The sequence below is a fragment of the Vulpes lagopus genome, chromosome 10, assembly GCF_018345385.1.
Source record: "Vulpes lagopus strain Blue_001 chromosome 10, ASM1834538v1, whole genome shotgun sequence".
Lineage (NCBI taxonomy): Eukaryota > Metazoa > Chordata > Mammalia > Carnivora > Canidae > Vulpes > Vulpes lagopus.
The window spans coordinates 91,355,260-91,375,553 of NC_054833.1; the positions used below are offsets into that span (position 1 = coordinate 91,355,260).

Here is a 20,294-nt window from a genome sequence, read left to right on the forward strand (position 1 = left end):
GAGCTTCACACCTGGCACATTACCTGCCCTGCCTGAGCCTCTGCATCCTCATGGGACAAGGGGACCAGGGTGGTCATGCCCTCAATTGGGGGACCCTTTCCAGATCCCACACCCTCTGCCTACGAAGGCCCGGCAACCTCGTGCATTGGGTGCCATCTGGGCTGCCTGGGCCCATGGAGGCCTCACGTGGCCTGGCCTGGTCCCCAAGCGAGGCTGTGGCGGCGGCCCCACTTCCTGGAGCCCCGATCGGGCAGGCTGTGGCCTTAATGGGCCCGATTATCAGATAACTGCCGGCCTAATGGCAGAGATAACGTGTAAATACGCCAGGAGGCCCAGCTAAAACGTTCTAACTGGGTCCTTGTCTTCCCTGGGGCAGATAAGATGGCAGGGGACCAGGACGAGGCCGAGGAGACCGGCGCCCCTTTATCAGCCCCCCAGAGAGGGGGGCAGAGGCAGGCTCTGTCACTTTGCAGCTTGCCCATGAGGGGCCACGTCCCTTGCCAGCCTGCCAGGACACTGGGGCCCCAGCCCAGGGCTCTGCCCATGGGCCACCCCCTCCCTGGCCCTGCAGGGCCCATCCTCAGGGATGGGAGTATGTCTAGCTGCCACAAGGTCACCCACCCCCGCTCAAATGGTCCCACGAAGTTGGTCCTCTCTTCACATCCCCGATCCAGATGAGGACACTGAGGTCCCGAGAGGCCACGCAGCAGGAGGTCAGGATCTGAACCCAGGCCACCCCGCTGTAGCACTGACCCAGGGCCCTGGGTGTACGTGGGTCCCTGGTTCCCTGCCCGGCTGGCCCTCAGGGGACTGGCATGTGTGAGGGATGGAGGGAGGAGCATAAAGCTATCTAAAGGCAAGCTGGCTGGGGATGCATGGTCTGTCCACCCGGCCGGCCGTCAAGCCAACTGATGCGTGGGAGCCCACGATGGACTGAGCCTGGCTGGGCACCACACTCCCGGCTCCCAGCTCATGGCGGTAGGTCAGGGGGGCATCGTCCAGTGTCCTCATGCTGTGGCCTGCCCCTCTGCAGGCGACCAGAAGCCTCTAAGAACCCGGGGGTCTGCCTGCACGTGGGCATCAGAACAGGGAAGCCCGCGCGCCTCTCTGGGCTGCATCTCTCCTGCTGGGACCACAGACACCACACGGATGGTGACCCGGAGCCCCTCCATTTCCACCGAGCTCCCTGCCAGCGTCCAGAACATGTGGAAGGACTCATGGGACAGGGAGGCCCCATCAGGAGAGGGCACCTTCCACTGAGGCTGGAGGCCCACCATCCCTCAGCATGTGGGGGGCTGGCCCGGGGGGTCCCCAAGAGCTGAGGGGGATGTGGGCAGCCCCAGGCTTCCCAGGCTGTGCTGTCCTGAGCTTTCTGTCTCAGGGCCTGGCCCTCCTAGTGATGCAGGGAAGGAGCGAGCCAGGGTGCCGCCCCGCCCCGCCCACGCGGGCACCCACAGGCAAACAGCCACGCTGCCTAATCGGAGCCCCAGGGCCGGCGGGCCGAGCCTCCCAGATAACAGCGTGGCTGGCGTTTCCCACGGCAGCCACTCCATCTTCTGGGTATCATGCACTGCCAGAGGGAGGGCTGGCTCCCGATAAAGACTGCCATTCTGCAGGCCTCAGGGCAGAACCCACCACTCAGGGCTTGCTGGGGGCTGGTTAAGGCCTGGGACAGGTGAGGAGGCCAGGGAGCCCAGGAACTTGGGCTGGGAATAGAGTAATGGTCCCTGTGAAAACCCACTTCCTGCTTCGGGGAGGCCGGTACCCAGGTGCTGTGTATTAGGAAGGGCACCCCCTGTGGGGACATGCAGGGCTATGGCAGATACCAGGCTGGGTGAAGGGAACATGGCTGGATCTCAGCCCCAGCTCACCAAGAGCCCTTGTTATAGTGCACAACCTGTGCAACTGTACGTGGTGGCCCTGGCGACACTCCACATCCATCTACTCAGACAACTTATTCCCAGCAAACAGTTCCTGTCCAATCCCTTGCATAGCACAAATAGGGTCAAGCTGTATTAGAGCCCAGTTAGCACCTACCAGAGACCCTCTCTCAACCAGAAGCAAAATTGCATCAGAAAAGTGGGGGTGGTTGGGGCCACCCAATCCTGGCAGGCGGGGAACCTCATGAGGTGAATTCAGCTCAAGGGCAAGAAGGAATAAAAGTGTAGATGAGTGAGGGCAAGGGGCTTAGGGGTGGGGGACACGGGGCTGGGGGTGGGAGCTGGCAGGGGCTGGGGGTGGGGGGACCGACAGGCAGGGAGACATGGTTATTTTTAAACAGCCTCGAGAAGAGCCAGAGGACCGTGGCGGCCATAGCTCCCGAGCCACACGGCAGGCTGCGTCTCTGGACTCTGGCTCAGTGCTCGCTCACTCACAAAACCCCAGGGGGGCACCTGGCAGGGGGATGAGGGAGGCAGAGCCTCTCTGCCCCACGTCTCCCAGGAAACCTGGGCGGCGGCAGCTGCGATGGTGGGCCGGTTGGGGTGGGCTTCCCGGTGGCGGTGTCCTCCTCCCAGGCAGCCTCCTTCCATCCCTAGGTTCTCTTCCTGCACCAGGCAGGTCCTCCCGAGCCCCCCACGTCCCCCCACGTCCTCCACAGCCCCCCTCATCCCCCCACATCCTCCACATCCCCCCACATCCTTTCACGTCCCCCCCTCGGCCCTCCATGTCCTTCTTGTTCCCCCACATCCTCTCACGCCCTCCCACGGGCCCCCCTGTCCCCCCATGGCCTCCATATCCTACCTCCACATCCCCCCATGTCTTCCATGTCCTCCCACGGCCTCCACATCCCCCCACATCCTCCGACAGCCTCCATATCCCCCCACATCCTCTGACAGCCTCCACATCCTCCCACAGCCTCCACATCCCATGTCCCCCCACGGCCTCCATGACCCCCTCATCCCCCAGGTCCTCCCACATCCTTCCACATCCTCCCATGGCCCTCCATGTCCTCCCACAGCCTCCACATCCCCTCATGTCCTCCCATAGCCTCCACAGCCCCCCTCATCCCTCTAGGTCCTCCCACGTCCCCCCACGTCCCGCCACGGCCTCCATGACCCCCTCATCCCCCCAGATCCTCACACATCCCTCCACATCCTCCTATGGCCTCCATAACCCCCTCGTCCCCCCAGGTCCTCCCACATCCCCCCACATCCTCCCACGGCCTCCACGACCCCTTCATCCCCTCAGGTCCCCCCTTGGCCCTCCACATCTTCCCATCCCCCCATGTCCTCCCACAGCCTCCACAACCCCCTTGTCCCTCCAGGTCCCCCCATGTCCTCCATGACCCCAGATTCCCCCTTGGCTCTCCACAGCCTCCCAATCCCCCCATGTCCTCCCATGGCCTCCGCCCGCTCAGTCAGACATGGGGTGACACCATCTGCCCTGAGAACGCGTGATCCCAACCCGATCCCTGGCCCCCCTTTATTGAGCCTTAGCCTTGCGCCTGGTACCGTCTGCAGGAGTCCTCCCCGTCACACTCAAGCTCTCCCCCAGGTGCAGAGGGGGAAATTGAGGCGTAGTGCGGCTACACTGCTGGCTCAAGACCTGCAACAGGGAGGGGAGTTGGGGACCAGAGCCCCAGCCACACTCATGGTCAGGTCCTGACCCCCTTCCCTGTGCTGATGCAGGTGGTGACTGGGAGACATCGCTGGGGGTGGAGAAGACAGGGACTCTGCTGTGGGGGGAGGCGGGGTCACTGCTTGGGGGGAGAAGATGGGGACACTGCTTGGGGGGAGAAGATGGGGACACTGCTGGGGGGAGGTGGGCACACGGCTGGGGGGAAGTGGGGACACAGCTGGGTGGGAGGGACGTGGGGGCACTGCTGGGGGGGAGGTGGGGACACGGCTGGGGGGGGAATTGGGGACATGGCTGGGAGGGATGTGGGGACACTGCTGGGGGGGAGGTGGGGACACAGCTGCAGGGGGGAGGCGGGGACACTGCTGGGCGGGAGGCAGGAGCGCAGCCGACGGGCCCCTACCTGCCCTGTCCCTGTCCTCAGTTCCCCTCTGCAGGGGCCTCCTTGGGGAGGGGGTTGCCCCACAGGGGCCCCACAGGGGTCAGGCTATCACTACAGATGCAGCATCAGGACGAAGACTAATATATGCCGGCAAACAACCCCACGCACGTTATTTCCAGAACAAACACGCTGCACGGGGATTCAATTTCGCCCCCCAAGCATCTGTGAGGAAGCAGATGACAGATCCAGCCCTTGCATATTTATACGATTTAACGTCTGTTTGGGTCCCAAAGCTCTCAGACGGCGTCCTGAGAGGACAAAGGAGGCCGGGCTGAGCGTTGCCGGCCACCCCAGGCCGGCTCCAGGCCCACCTCTGGGGTCCTGACAGAGCCGGTGTCATGAGAGAGAACGAGGGTCTGGAATCAGCAGGCCAGGGCCAGGTCCTGCCTCTGCCCTGTGCCCACCGGCCTCAGTTTACCTGCTGGGCTGGTAGCTCTGGGTAAAGCGAGCATGTCAATCTGAGGCCAGCACTGCTCTTCCTCCCTGGGCTGTCCCAGGTGGTGTGGCGCAGCCCGGGGTGGCCACTGAGCCCCAGCCCCCGCCCCGCCCCACCTCACAGCCTGCAGAGCCCTTGGGCGCCAGCCTCCACAACGTGCAGGGTGAGCCAGTGAGGATGCTCTGGTCTGCAGAATCCTGCCCAGCCCTGACCAGACCTTGCTGATGGACGGGCTCCCCCTGTCAGAGCTCTGACGGGCTCCCCCTGTCAGACGCGCTCCGACCCAGACCACCAGGCTCCAGAGCCTGCTAGGCCTCAGCCTCCACCCCCGGCTGCCAGGCTAGCTTGTGGCTCGACAGGGGGAGCCCAGTGGTCTGTGGGAGTGTCTGAGCTCGGGGGCTGCCTCTGTACCCTGCCGGCTGCGCTCGTGCTAATGGCCAGTGGCCCCCAGAGCAGAGCACAGAGTCCAGCTGCCCTGCAGCCCCAGCCCTCACACTGGACTCGGGTCACCGCCAGCACTCACTGATCTAACCGGCCCATCGCCTGGCCCCACCCTTGGCTCCCATGGGCCAGCTGGCCCCAGCCTTGTCAGGAGTGGCCCTATCTCAGGGATCACGCTGTTTGCCTTTGATAAAAGTCACCAAAAAGGGAGAGAAAAAGAGGGAGAAGGAAAGGAAGAAAGCCCCAGGAGCGAGCTGGCCCTACCCTGTGGGGTTCCAGAACTCTCTGTGGGTGTGGCCCAGAGCAGGGCAGGCTAGGAAGCCATGTGTGGTTCCAAACGTCCTGTGCCAGCATGGAAACCAGGCCCAGAGAGGGTGAACAGCTCTCCAAGGTCACAGGGCAGATGCAGGGCGGTCCGGGGTCAGCCAGCACACGCTGTCCCAGGACAAGGAGCCGGGAAGACCCCTTCCTCACTCGCTCAGCCCCTCCCGCTGCAGATGCTGCTCCCTGGACCCTGGTGACCTGGAGCACCAGCCTTGGGGCCTGCACGTGGGGTGACCTGCCCAGGTTCCTGGCTGAAAGTCCTTTTCCCGGCCCTCAGCATAACCCTCCTGAGACAGCCATGAGCTCGGTGGCAGGTGGGGTCCTAGGAGGACAGGGAGAGGCCGGGGAGCTCCTCCTCCTGCCCCACGTGGCCACTGTCCAGGGGCTGACCATCCTACTGGAACGGCGCTACTTTGAGGTGGGCGTGGTGAAGCCTCTGCCAGCCCCAAGAGCTCTAGAACCCGGGTCTGTGTCCCACCATGGCCATCTCCCTGCTGGACGGTCACTTCCTCCCAGCCCTGGTTTCTGCCGCTGTGAGATGAGCCCAGGACAGGCCGGACAGCGAGTGCTCTGTGAGCGCTGCAGCGAGCACGCCCCCCCAGCAGTCAGGGCTCTCAGCCTTTTGGGCCATGGGGTGACCTACTCTTAAAACAGACGACACCAGAGCCCGCTCTGGGTGGTGAGGGGGCTTCCTATGGGCTCAGGTACAGCACCACACGGCCCCCACTCCCGCCTCTGAGCCACCACCAGCCCACCTGGGTACCCCTGGCTCAGCACATGGGGAGACCTGGACCTGCACATGAGGGGTGCGGGCAGAGCCTGGTCACGTGCATGCCCCAATCAGGGGCCATGGGCAGGCATGGAGGGCCGCCTCCTGGATGGTCATCTTGAGATGAGCTGAGAGCCCAGCCAGGTAGGTGGGCACCAGCTGAAGCTCAGGAGCCCCAGGCTTGTGGCCACGGAGCCTGCTAGTCGGGATGGGGGTGATGGTGCCACAGCGTGTGCAGTCCTTCCCTGATCTGGTTGGAGGGGGCAAGTTCCCATCAGTTCCTGGGAACATCCTGACCTGCTGGGCCTACCCCATTGGCCGCTATTTTGCTTCCTAATTACAGATGCGGTAATGAGGCCAGAGGAGGGGGCTAGGGGCAGGCTGAGCAGGAGGCCCCTGTCTGGGGGCACAAGGAAGGTGTGGAGCATGTTCAGGGGGATCAGCAATGTTTCTGTGCATGGTGGGCTGCCAGCTGCTGCATAGGAGCCTGTCCTGCTGCTGCCTCTCCCCTGGGCTGGCCTCTTTAGACCTGGGGCAATGGGAACCCCCTGCCCCAGGGTGCTGACAGGCTTGGGGCTGTCTTTAGTGCTACCCCACCATGCAGGGCACAGGGAGTGCATATAGGCCACAGTCTGGGCCCCCAGGATCAGGAGACTCAGAGCTACGGGCACCAGCCAGCCAGCATGTCCCCTGGATCAAGCCACACCTGAATGCCACAGGAAGAAAGGGGCGGAGCCTGATTCCAGCCCTCCCTGTCATGGGGATAGGGGGCATAGTACCTTTGGGAAGACCCCACCCCACCTCAGGCCCCAGGCTCCCACACCTGAACAACGGGGATAAAGTGCTGGGGTCCATCTCCCTTGCTCTCTGCCAGCTGAGAAAAGCAAGGCTTGGAAAAGTTGAGGGATTGTCTGAGGCCACAGAGCCCAGTGACCCCAACTCAGGCAGCATGTCCTCACTCACAGTGAACCTGGCACACCAAGTGGTGGGGCGCCCCAGACCAGGAGCACAGCCCTGTCCCCATTTCACAGGTAGGAGCAACGAGATGGAGTGGGGCAGATGGGAGAGGATCCTGATGCCCAGGCCCCAGGGCATCTGACGTGCGCCGTTGCCGGCCAGATCAGACCAGGTAGGGGCCACAGATGCACACCGGATCACCAGCTCAAGTCACCTAAAGTCTCAGAGTTTTAGTGGCTCCCAGGGGCCCAGGGTGAGGCTGTCCACCCAGGCTGCCCCACAGAGCATGCCTGGGAGCGCCAGACCCTGGTGGGAGGGCCAGGACCTGTGACCTGAGAACACATATACAAACAAGGACCCTGGCTGTCATCATTCAAAAATCAGGTTTCCCCTATGATCTGGGACTTCTGGGCTCACGCGTGGCAGAGCCAGGCTCACATTCCCGCAGGGCTGTGGCTGCTCAGAGAGTGAACGCCTTTCCCGGGGACAACGGCCCACCCCCTGCACCTATTCTGGGTGCTGCCACAGGGCCAGTCCTGAGCCATCTTTGTGTTAGCTTCCGTACGGAGTGCTGGACACTGGGGATATGACCCAGACCAAGGCCAGTGCCCATGTCCTGGATGGGGAGTCAGAGAGATCATTCCCGGGGAGCATCCTGACCCGCTGCGCAGGGCCTCCTGGCTTCTTGGCCCTGGCCCCTGGTGCCCTCTGCCCTCAGAGGCCCCCCACTGGCCTCTAGGCCTGGTTGTAGGTGTCTAGCCTCACCTGGTCCCCAGGCACCCCAAGCGTCCAGGCTGGGTGGGGTGTGCAGAGCCTGAGGCCTCCCTGGAGGAGGCTTTCTTTCTCATCCAGGCCTGAGGTTTTCAAAGGGTTTCAAGCCCAGAACCTTCCTTCCTAAGCAGCGGGGCAAGGCTGGAGCCGGTGGGTCCCAGCCCTCAGACCCTGAGGCCTCATCAGGAGCTCCTTCCTGGGGCAGGGGACTGTCTGCCAGGAGCCCCCAGCGGCCTGCCTGGCCCACTGCACCTGCCTGGGGGTACTTTCCACTGGATGTGGCCCTATATCCCATGTGCCCGCCCACTGGGCGTGGTGCCACGTGTCCTAACCCTCCTTCTGCCGCCCAGTGAGGCTCGCCCAGCCCAGCCCAGCCCAGCCCAGCGTGTCTCTGGCTGTATCACGTGGGGCGGGCCTGAGCCTGGGGGTGGAGCTGGCAGGCAGGCGACATTCCTGGGCACCAGCTGTGGGGGGCGCTGGCCGGGGCACACAGAGGTCAGCTCTGCTATGGGCCAGCGGGTGCCGGGCACAGTGCCACCACAGGACATGGCTATCGACACCCTCCCTGGCTGGGACCTCTGTATGCCCGTCCCCTGGTTTGGCAGTGGGGGCGATGTCATTGGCATCCTGCTCTGCTGCGCCCCCGAGTCCCACCCTCTGACCTAAGGCTGGGGCGGGGTGGGGGGGGGGACGCTCTGTTCCATTCACTCAGCCTCTCCCGTGGGCCGTTGGACCTTCAGGCCGGGGTTATGGACGGCTGTGTCTGGGACGCCCTTGCAGAGCCTGGGACCCAGTGGCAGCTGGGCTGGAGGGTGGTGGCATGAAGCAGAGCCAGTGCCAGACACCCCAGAGCAGCCGATGAGCCATAGGTCTGGGAGAAGGGCCATGGCCCAGAACCTCCCCACAACACCCTGCCTGGCCCCGGGGTAGCAAGGGCGGGAGGCTGGGCACTGAGGTCCCCTCTGTGGGTCTACAGCCCCGACCAGGGGGCAGGATGGGCAGGGAGGGCAGCCCGGGGCGCTGCAGCCCCCAGCTCTGCCCCCGCCCCACCCACCAGCTGGTGCCTGGGAACTTCTCTTCCTATCGCTGGAACATCGCTGGAAAGTATTGATTTTTTGACACAGAACAACAGCCCATCTTTATCGGGCTGAACCCTGGCCCCAGCTAATGGTGGAGCTGGGGCCTCCAGGGATCCTCGGGCAGTGCAGGGTGGGGCCTGTGGGGATCCTGCTCCATGGGGTGACAGCCCTAAGGGAAGGGGGTCTGCAGGGCTTGGACAGGGCGAGCCTCGGAAGGGGCCCTGCAGGCAGCTCAGAGGGGGGTCTGGGGGACGTTATGGCAAGGCTGCCTCAAGCTCTGGTCGCCCCATCTGGACCTCCAACCCAGGGTTTCTGGGGGAGGGCTGTGCTCCCAGATACTATGCCTTTCCCCCCACCCCGCCCCCCCAAAGCCAGGAGCAGCTCAATGGGCAGGAGACGGGGTGGTCTGCATGCTGGGCCTTGGCTGCTGCCCTGCATCACCCCAAGGTTTCTGAAGAGTCCTGAGATGTCACCTTCCTGGCACCATACTGTTTGAGAACTCACAGTCCCTCCGGCCTTCATGAAGAGCCAACTGCCCTGGGTCTCCTGGCCTCAGTCTTCCCAGCAAGGAAGTGGGTAGAAGGAGTCCCATCAGCCCCCAGGCCTGGCTACTCTGGCCTTGGAAGACCCTGAGGCCTGGGAACCAGGGTGGGGGTCCCCGGCCCTCCCAGCCCTGTTCTGTCCTGGCAGCAGGCTGGAAGCAGGATGTGTGATAAGGCAAAGAAATGCCTCCTGTGCAAACAGCTCCTCTGGCTCCTATCGGTGTCCTGGCCCCCAGGGCCAACGCCACTGAGGGCCCTTCCTTCCCAACTGGCCTCCAGCTCACCAGCTCCTGGCCTCCAGCCTGGCCAGCCCACCCTGCTCCCTGCCTGGGCTGGGACGTGGCCAGGGGTCCAGGCCCAGACTCTCCTGTGTAGGTGGACGGGTAGGTGGGTGGGCAGGGAGAGGTCTGGGCAGAAGCAGATGGGTGCAAGGGTGAAGGGACAGCCCTCCTCCTGCTGCCACTGCCAGGGGCCAGGGGTGGGGCCTGAGTAACAGCAAGCACTGAGGTTAGCCGCTGTCATGGAGAATGGGACAGAGCCCCTGCCTATGGCCCAGTGAACCCCTTGGGGTTATGGAGATCCTCCCAGAAAAGGCAATAATCCCGGAGCACCTGCAGATCCTTTACAAGTCCTGCATCTCTCACTGGTCCCACCCAACGAAGGACGCCCCTGCACATGGGAGAGAAGCTGGGTCCCAGGGAGAGGCCCGCACTGTGTGGAAGCTTCAGACACCTGCTTTCAGGGCCCCCTCCCCCTCCCACCATGCCATAGTGGGGGTGGTTCTCCCCCTTCACAGGCGAGACCGAGGGTCAGAGAGGACCTGGCCACATGGAAAGGTGGGTGGCTGAGTTCAAGGGGTCCAGCCCTATCCAGTGCTCTGTCCCTCAGGTCCGTGGATGGGGAGACAGGGCACAGGGCTGGGCTGGGGCCTGGGAAAGGGGGGCGAGAGGCCTGGACACAGAAAGCCCTGCCCTCCACATGAAGCACATACAGCTCCTTTCCACCTCACCTCTTCACCCCAGAGGGCCCCAAATCGGGGCTCTGCACCTTCTCGCTGAGCCCATGGCTGACACCCCGAGGGTGTCTCTGCTTCAGCAGTGCGGGGCTCACTCCCACCTCCACCCCTGCCTGTTGCTCATGTGCCAGGGCGGCAGCACGTGCCCTCGAAGACCCGGCAAGGTGCCCAGGCCATCAGGGGAGGGGCTGCGGCTGCCCCAGGCGTGGGGCGGGGCAAGGGGAATTCAGCAGAACCAGTAAAGGCTGGGAGAGTGGGACCAAGGCAGCGGTAGCGCGGCCACCTGACGTCAGCCCCAAACCCGCTGTTACTGCCTGCAGCCTTCAGGGCTGCACATGGCCAACCCATGCGAGCGTGTGCGGGGAGGTGCGCACAAGGGCAAACGTCTAGGGATTCGTGGGGAATTTGCTTCTTTTAGAATCATTTCTCCCTCTTCTCACAGAGATTTCGTAGGTCAGCAAAAAATAAATAATGGCTTCCTATCATCAAGATGGCCATGAGGGTGCTCCTCGCCACCCTCGGCCTGTCCATGGGGAGGGGACTCTTCTGGGATAAACTCCTAGAAGCTGGAGCTCCAGCCAGAGCACTCGGGTGTCTGTGAGCGCTGGTGGCAGGGGTACGACCCAGGCTCAGGGAAGCCGAGGGCCCAGCAGCCCGCCCCGTGCAGGCCCTGACCTACAAGCACCTGCCTGGCCACGGCCTGGTCCTCTGGGGGCGGGCGGCGAGGAGGGGCATCTGCCTTCTGTCTGTGGGGGTGAAGGCGGGTCTGGGGCAGGGGGGTGGGCGGACGAGGGGCCCCCTCCCCACGACAACACACAAAAGCCCCAGTGATAGCATCACGCCACATCTCGGGCCCAGCCCGGCCCTTTCGGGCAGGATATGACCAGCCCTCGAGCCAATGGCGGCCCCTTTGTCCCATCTCCGGGGACCGATCTTATCGGCCGCGTCCACCGCCGCCGTAATGGAAAAACACGGTGAGGAAATCAGAAGTTACGTACAAAGATAGAGGAATAATAAATAAATAAATACAGAGCGAGCCCTGGCTGGCAGTAGGGGAGGGGGTCTCGGAGAACGGCGTGTCAAAGCCCGAGGGGTGGGCAGGAGGGCTGCAGGCAGGGCCCGGCTCCCATCCTGGCTCTGAGAGGGCCGCTGCATGTCCCCCAGCCTCAGTTTCCCTATGTGTCAGATGGGCACGACTGACACCCACTTCTTGGGCTGGGGTGGATCCTGTGACAGCCGGTGGCTGGCACCAGGGCGGCACTGCCTTGGTCTCCGTCCCGGGGCAGGGGGGACAGCCTGATGGAGATGCTGGCCCACCCCAGCAGAGGCTGCATGGCCACAGGGAGGGCCCACACCGTGCCCAGGGGCTGCTGCACCCTGCCCGTGTGGCCCTTCTGCTGCCCGCCAACCCCAGCCCAGCCCCAGCCCTCCTCATGCCTCCAGGCAGCCCAGATACCCTGTCCCTGTCCCCGAGAAGCAGCCCAAGCCCACGGACGGGCACAGTAGGCCTAGGAGCCCAGTGAGGGGGGACAGGTGGAGGCTCATGGTGGGGACCCCACTGGCCAGGGCTAACACGATAGGGACAGTACCACTGTTAGTGTCGCCAATAGTGACACCAACAAGAGGAGTCCAAGTGGTAGGACCAGTGCTGGTCTCAGGGTGGGAGCCCTGCTGGTTGGTGTGTAGGTGACAGCAAGGCTGTGGCAGGAAGGGCCTGTGTCAGATGCCACCCTGTTGTCCCCTGGGTGTCTCCCAGGCCCGTGTCTGTGGCCCACTCACTGTGGAGGCCACAGGCTGAGCACACTGAGTTGATGCAGCTCAGCCACATGGCCTGGCTGGGGAGAGTCTGGGTTTGGGTCTAGGAGGAGGACAGGGAAGGAAAGTTCTGGAAGGGGCCCCCCAGGTGCAGCCAGGCAGACCCAGACTGGCAGCGCCCTGACATCTGGGAGGCGCTGGCAGGGCCCAGGCGGCAACACAGACACAGCCTGGGGCCAGGGGGCGGTCTGGCTGGGGCAGGAAGCCGGGTGGGAGGGCGGAGGAGGAAGCCGGGCTCGATTAGCGCCTGCGGCCGAGATAGGCCACCCTGGCCACAGATAGCCACTCCCGGAAGGCCGGTGAGGTCAGCGGGCAGTACAGGGCAGGCGGCCAGGCTGGGCCTCCACGCGCTGCGGATGGCGGAGGACTCGGGCCCTGACCATGCTCCCTGTCGGCCACTGTGCTGCCCGTCTGCCCTCCATCAGGCAGTGTCTACACCAGGGGAGGGGCTGGGAGAGTCCCTGAGGACTGTGTGTGATGGGGCTAGGAGAGGGCCACTCCCCAGGAGGCAGCTCAGTCCCCCCATGGGGGTCTAGCACCTCCAGTGCTAGCGTCCAGCAGTAGCACTGGGGCAGCCTCAGTGTCCACATCTGTAGAACAGAGTGCAGCATCTCATAGGGGTCGCAAGTCCACCCTTGAACCCATCCAGTCCAGCCCTGACAGTGGTCAGCCCCAGCCTCCAGCCCTCCCTCCACCCCGCAGACCCAATGCAGGGCATTTGCTGGGCTGAACCCCATAGGGTGGCTCCCCCGTTGTGTGCGGTCGCCGTGTGTGGTCTGCGCACATCCCCGTGGGTGCCACCCCCTTCCCTCTGCTCTCCTTGGTCAACATTCCTGGCGTTAGTGTCTAGTCCTTGTCTCTCTGCCATGGGCTGTGGCTCCGGGAGGGCAGTGGCCAGGCTGTTTTATTCATGCTGTGACCCCATTGTCTAGTCCAGGGGCTAGATAGTAGGTGACAGTAGGTAGTCTAGTAGTAGGTGCTCAATGAACCAAAGCACAAGCAAGTGAGCAAATGGGGATGAGTTCTGGCAGGATGGTGGTCTGAGTCTTGCTGAAGAGCTGCTCACTGGCCATCTGCCCCCTCATAGGTCCCCTAGGGGACCTGGGACCCGGGCGTCTTTGCTGGGGGTGGAAGACAGAACTAGCCAAGGGCCCATCTGGATGCCAGGTGGGTGGCACCTCCGTGGTAAGGAGCCACTAATCGTAGTGAGGAGCTGCCCCAGGTCAAGGGGTCAGCACCCCAGCCCCGGGGGCAACTGGGGCCAGCTCCATGCCTCAAGGGCCCCCACCAGAGGGAGACAAGAAGGTCTTGCTGCAGACCCCCCTCTGCACCTGGCCTTCCCGGGATGCTGTGTGTAGCCTGGCGCCCGGCCCCCAGTGCCCACCGGGCATGTGTGTGGGCCCGGCCAGCCACAGATTACAGGCCCCCGGCTCATGCATGGCCCCTCCGTCAGCCCTGGTCTGGGGGCCCTGTCCACAGAGCTTTGCTCAGAGAGGTGGACAGGCGGAGGGTTCAGGCCCCTCCCCTGGCCCAGGGACTAAAGCTCTGGCTTAGGGCCAGGGGCGGTGGGCAGCCAAGGTGGCCATCGATCAGTCAGCCACCCTGGGCCTGTGCTGGCGGAACCTGTGACAGCTGAACTCCGTTTCCAAGACAACCACCTCTGTGATGCAGCCCCCTTGCTCTGAGCTTGCCTCCTCCCTCCTCACCCCTGCACTCACCCTGGACCTAGTGGGGTATGCTCTGGCCTTGGGGCTCTTGCCTTGACCATGCCCTCTGCCTGGTGCACCAGCCCCAGAGCAGTGGCTCTCGCCTCTTGGTCTGGGTGCAGGGTGGGCTTGGTGGGGCATGGCTCCCCCTCGCGTGACATCACTGCCCCCATTCCAGGCAGTCCGTCTCCCCAGTCACCTGACTGCTGGCTCCAGGCAGGTGTTTAACACACGTACAAGTGTTTGTGGAGTGAATAAATGGCCTCCTCTTGCCTACTGTTGGGCCATAGGTACTGTGCTCTTTTGGTTCCATGGCCTGTGTCACCCCCACGACACACCCCTAAGGGGGAACCACCCCCACTGTCACCAGCAACTGCGGCATGCCCGACCCAGGGGTGCACAACACTCCCCCTCAGGACTGCCCCCCATCTTTTGGAGTCGGTCTGCTCAGCTGTGAAGAGGGGAGGCTCAGAATATGGGGAGGGCCTGCTGCGTGGGTCTCTGGCACACGTCCCCCAGGGGCCCCATGGTGTGGACGCCCTTCCCTGGGACACCCAGAGCTGGCTCCTGACCCAGCCCCTGAGTCTGGTCATGGAGCTGACCCCAGGCTGACCCTTGCCATCCGCCGTTGCCCTCTCCCTCACCCCTCCCCCACTCGTTAATCTAAGACAAATAGGCCTATCGGGCTGCAGTGCCAGGCCCCACGATAACGCCAAATAGCTGAAATGATTTTTCCCACCCACACATGCCGAGCTGGTGGGAGGGGATGTGCGGCCAGGCCCTATCGGTCCATCTCCCGGGCTGTCCATCAGGACAGCCTGTCCTGCCTCGGCAGCCCGACCGCCCGCTGCCCGATAACAAACCTTGAGGTTTGCCTAGAAACTCCAGTAGTGAGATTAGTCAGCCGAGCACGGCCCAGATAGCCAGCCCAACGCCCTTGCTTACACTCCAGGGGTGGAGATTCCAGCAGGCTCCCCAGGACCCCAGGGGTTGGTGGGGACAGACTCCAGAGCTCCAGCAGGAAGCAGCTGCCTCCTCTGGCCCCTCACAGCACTGTGCCCCCGGCAAGGCAGCAAACCAAACAGCTCATTTAAAACCTTCCAGTCCCTCATTTTATAGGCAAGACAGCAATGGCATCTCCCTATGCTCCATGGCACCGAGCCCAAACCTTGACCCATCTGCACCCATCCTGTCTAATGTGCCAGCCACACCCACGCTGCTCAAACCTCAGGGCCTTTGCACATGTCAGCTCACTGCCTGGACACCAGCACACCACTCCTGTTGGTCCTTTAGGCCTCAGCGTGGGGAAGCTTCTGCTGACCTGCAGGGCTCTGAGGACATGGCCAGCCTCCCCATCTCTGCCTCCAGGGCCTGAGATGAGGACAAAAGAAGTAACACCTGATGCTGGCCAATCAGATTTTGTTTCATAAACAGTGGTCATCAGGAAAGAGTTCCAGACTCCAAGGCACTTGTGGGTGAATGAAACCCCACTCCTGGGGCTCTGATCACAAAGCTGGCCACCGTGTGTGCCCCTCACCACCGCCTGCCTTCTTCCTTCCCCAGAGCTGGTGGGGAGCCCCTGTGGGTCTTACAGGTTCACTGTCGGCTCCCTGCCTGGCATGGCACCTGTAGCGGACAGCCCTGCACTCAGCAGCTGGTGATGCTGCTCCCCATCCAGGGCATCTGGACCTTGCCTCCCAGGGGGGCAGATGGAGAGCGGTTCTTGGCTGCCCTGTGCCAGGCACAGCAGGCAGGGACGGAGGGAGGGAGGGAGGCCAGAGGAGGCCACCCCGCCCCAGGCAGCCAGGGAATGTCCCCCTCCCTCTGCTGGCTGAGGGTCTGCTCAGGCCGGGGGGTACCCCACGAGGCTGGTTGCAGAGGAGGCTCCAGGACGCCCCTGGAACGCCCCACCCCACAACACACAGCTGTTCCCTTCATCTAGTTCCCTGGGACCTGGCCAGGCAGGCCAAGGGCATACTAACTGCCACTGGACAGAGGCTCAGATGGGGACCAGGAGATAGGTGATGGGCCTGGGACTCTCATTCAGGATGGGATCCTGGAGGCTCTCAGTCCAACAGGGGCTGCCTGCCTGCTTGCCTTCCTGCTCTTTCTATTCTAGATGTTGGGTGGGGAGACGGGGGGCAGGGAATGGGATGGTGGCAGGGGGGCCGACCCCTCACAGGCAGAGAGCTCCTGGCCAGCTGCCCTCCAGACATGCTTTGGGGATTACAGATTACAGCTCTCAGGCATTTGCATATCAGAATTTTAAACAGCCAGCCCCTCCAGCGCACAAGGTCATTTCAAAGATAAAAATACTGAGCTTGTCCCCTTCCTGCCTCCAATTCCTTTTCTCTTCAAAGCCCCCAGCCCAGCACCCCCTCCCCGAGCCCTTGGGGGTACCTTTGCCACCTTGGGCTGTAACCCCTTCCCTGCCCTCCCTGCACCTCGCTCAGGCCCGGGGCCTCCCTCGCACCCCTGAGGCCCTATACAGGCTCTCCACTTGTACCATAGGTTCTCCTTGCCCTATAGGGCTGTGCAGGGGGTGCCTCTCTCCCACCGGGATTGCCTCCCTCCTCGCATACTTCCGAGTTCACTGACTGGCTGGTCTGAGCTCACGGTATGGACGACATCCTAGCACACCAACCCGTTTCACTGCAGAGGGCATCCATCTAGCAGTGGGTGTAGGCCCTCACCCACTGTGGTGGCAGCTACTGTCCACTGCTCAGAAGACAGAGGGGACACCCCTGAGACTACACAGTAGTGCTGAGCTGGGTCTCCAGCCTAGCCTGGCCCCAGGCTCCTGAGTGGCAGGAGAGCTGGCTCCAGGTGCAGTGGGGGACTCCTGTGTCCAGGGCAGGGGACAGTGTCCAGGGGGACGAGACCACGCTGCGAACAGAGGCCTTCCCCTACCTTGGGGCCATGTGGTTGCGCTGGCTGAGGGGTGCAGTGCCTTTTGTCCTGAGTGCCTCCTTCCTGGGGCTCCTGCCTATACCTCAGCTCCCAGAGGAACCCAGGCTACCCGGGCAGGAGGAGGATGCTGGGGCTTGCCCTCTGTGTGCTGTGGGGATGACCTCTTCACAGGCTGCCCTGAAGCTACTGCTCTTCTTAGAGGCCCTGAGATGTCAGCAACCAGCCCACAGTTGCTCAGCAAAGCTGGACCTGGTCCAGGGCACACCCTGCCTCTCAGCACAGCCAGGGGTTCCCAGGTGACCAGCAACTCCTGAGAACTAAGTCACCAGCTGCCAATACAGCTCACAACTTTTTAAAATGAAGACACATCCCTGAGCACCTCCCTAGACTGTTTTTGGGGCTCTGGGATCACCAGGTATCAGGTGGGGGCAGGAACAGATCAAGGAGACAGTGAATTCCCTCTTGAGTCCCAGATCCATCCACACTCCAGTGTTTGTGACGCCCTTGCACATCTAGGACCGCCCCTTTGTTTGTGGTGTGTCCTGCCTGGTGCCCTGGGGGTGCCTCCTGGGGGCGCTCGTGGCCATCTGCTCTGGGCCTTGACCTCAGGCAGGGCGGGCCCCACTGGACCTGCTGTGCTGGGGCAGAGAGGCCCTGAGGCCCAGTCACTCTGCTGGGCTGCAGTCACCTGCTCCTGGGGCTCCCTGGGTGATGGGTCCCACAGAGGGGGAAAGGACGGGGTCCCCGAAAGCCCCGTGAACCCTGACCCTGGCCAGCAGATGACAGCCATAGAGGAGAGGTGTAGGTAAGCAGTACACATTGTGCCAGATGTGTGCTGAGCCCTAGACTCTGGGAGGTGACCGAGTCCTGCCTCATGCAGGCCAAATGGGAGATGCTAGGGGCCCAGTCACTGCTCTAAAGCCAGACAATGCAAGGTGCACTGGGGCTCAAGCTGGCTGATGTCCCCCAGGCTGCCTTCATAAGCCAGGTCCCCAGGATGGGTGGTGGGGACAGAGCAGTGGCTGCAAGCCAGGGACAAGACACAGACCCTGAGACACAGGGAGTAGAGGTGCTCTCCCAGGATGGGCGGAGCGGTTCAGGCTCAGAGAAGGGGGGCGGGCAGGCCAGGACTGTGGGCAGAGGCCGCGATTGCCCTCCCCGTGCCCATAGCAGGTCACTGGGGTGGGCATTGTCTTTGGGGACAGCGGCCTGGCCAGGCCCTGGCAAAGCCCCACTGTCCCATCGCTGGCACGGGCGGCCCCCTGAGATAAGGACCCGCCGGGCCTCTCTGGCTTCCCTGGCGGACGATAAGTGTGGCCTGTCTGGGGTCTGATAGGGGGCAGGCACCACGGCGGTTGGCCAGCGGCAGCTTATCGGCCCATCGCTGCCCACTGCACAGAAATTTCTATCTGCGGAGGATGATAGGGAGCCCCCTGGCCCCAGAGGATGCACCCCAGCCCTCAACCATAGCCACCCTTGGCCAACCTTGCCCTGGGGTCAGCTTCCAGTCTCTAGAGGCCTCTGTGGCTCCATCTATAAAAACGGGGGTGATGATTCTAACCCCATAGGGTGAGGGGGGCCCTGCTCTGGAGCCGGGTGCTGGGTCTGTCCCTTACTCTGCTGCTTCCCAGCTGGGTGAGCACGGATAAGCCCCTTGGTCACATTGTGCTCAAGTGTCCTCCATAAACTGGGAGAGGTTACCCCCATGCCCACCTCAGGCTGGTGTGGGGTCTCCTGTGCTCTCCTCCCCACGGCCACTCTCCTCCACGGCTGCGGCCTCAGCCTGTCACCTGCCCAGCGGCCAGTCAGGGTTTCTCAGGCCAGTAGATGGTACCTACCTCCCCCCCATCTCAGCACAAAGTTTCCTGATAAAGACTGGAATGTGACAGGCCACTGGACCCGGGGCAGGGCTGACCTAGCTTCTGTGGGGCCCTTGCTATTGCCTCATCTGCAGCTGGGGAAACTGAGGCAGCCTGACCACAGGGTCCCTGCCCAGCCTCATAGCACTGCCCTTTGTGCAGAAAGGCCCCAGGGTGGACCCCAGCACCCACAGGTGTCAGGTTTAGTGGTGCCTGACTAGGCACTGAGGGCCTTAAGGACACACAGTCCCATGTCCTGCCCCTGGCCAGCTGCTCCTCGGTGGAGACAGGACACACTGCTGCCATGTTCTCTGCCAGGGCACGGGCCCCTCCTCTGCTATCAGTGGGACCCCAAGATGGGGGGTGTAGGGGCCGAGGGACACGGAGCCACATCTCTTTTGAGGGGCAGCAGTGTTGCTTCCTTGCTGGGGGCAGAAGAGGGGATCCCCCCAGGATTGTCTTACTCAGGATGCTCTGCTCCTGGGCAACACCAGGCCCATCCAGGTGAGAGAGGCTGAGAGCAGACGTGCTTTCTGCATGAGGTGGGGGTCACTATGCTGGTTGTGACTGCCAGGCCAACCTGTCCCTCCCATGGCCTGAAAGGAGGAATGAGGGTCCCCTGACCCTACAGCAAGGCAAGGCCCTACCGTGGGCTCTTCCCCACTGTCCCTGAGCCTCACTCTTATTATACCTGCCTGCATACTCCCTGAGGACCACCTGCTCACGCTGTGTGTCTGGTACACAGCAGGTACTCAATGAATGCTTCCTGCGTCTGCACACGCCTGGCCCGAGTACACGGCCTCCACTCCCCAAAGACCCTGCCCCAAGCCCTTGAGGACCAGCCATACGGGTGCCCAAAGATGGAACATGCAGCCCCACATTCCCCAGAGTTATGCAGAATGGAAACACATGGCACGCCCAGGATCCCCCTCCTCACAATGGGAGGAGGGAGGACATGTCTCCCACAACTGCCACAGTCAGAATTTTGGCTGCAAATTGGTGGTCAGGGTGACAACGGTGGCACAAAACCACCCTCAAGACGCTCCCTGCGCTGCAGCCTTGGGCAGGTGGAGCCAAGGCCTGCACCCTGCACTGCCAAACTCCCCTCCGCACCCTGGGATGGCTCTCCAGGCACACCACCTCCCTGGCGTTGGCTGTCCCCAGTTCCATTCGTGCTTTTCCCTGCCCTCTTTTCCAATCTGATGGGAATGCCTCTCCAGAACCCTCAGGACATGTGGGCATGGGGTGTAGCTCGGCGTACTGGTATGGCCCCCAGCGGTGTCACTGGCCCCACAGGCTGGCTGGACTTTGGAATGAGTACAGGTCCTGGCCCAGAGGGTCGCCAGTAACCTCCTCAGCCAGAAGGCGAAGGAGGCCCGTCCCACCCATGCCATCAGGACTCCCAGAAGACTGGGTCTTGGGGCTGCCAGACCCCGACCCCTGACCACAGGTGTGGTTTACCTGGCCCACTCCAGGAGACACCGGACTCCTCTTCCAGCGTGGTCTCTGGCTCCTCCTGCCCCTCCATCTCCTCAGGGCCTCCTGGGGGCGTGGGGGGCGGTGGCGATGGTGGGGGTGGGGGGTTAGCGTCTGCAGACAGAGAAGACCGTCAGGCCCTGCCATCCCTGGGCGCCGACTCTCCCAACCTGCCC

General features: G+C 63.2%; 1 protein-coding gene across 2 annotated transcripts in view; it reads right to left on the reverse strand.

The window, feature by feature from the left end:
- Positions 1 to 20,294, reverse strand: part of ZFPM1 (zinc finger protein, FOG family member 1) — a 69,731-nt gene that overhangs the window by 19,745 nt on the left and 29,692 nt on the right. For both annotated transcript variants that reach the window (XM_041772032.1, XM_041772031.1), the window contains exon 3: positions 20,104 to 20,232. In XM_041772032.1, coding sequence (XP_041627966.1) covers positions 20,104 to 20,232 — 129 coding nt within the window. The remainder of the gene's footprint in view (positions 1 to 20,103; positions 20,233 to 20,294) is intronic.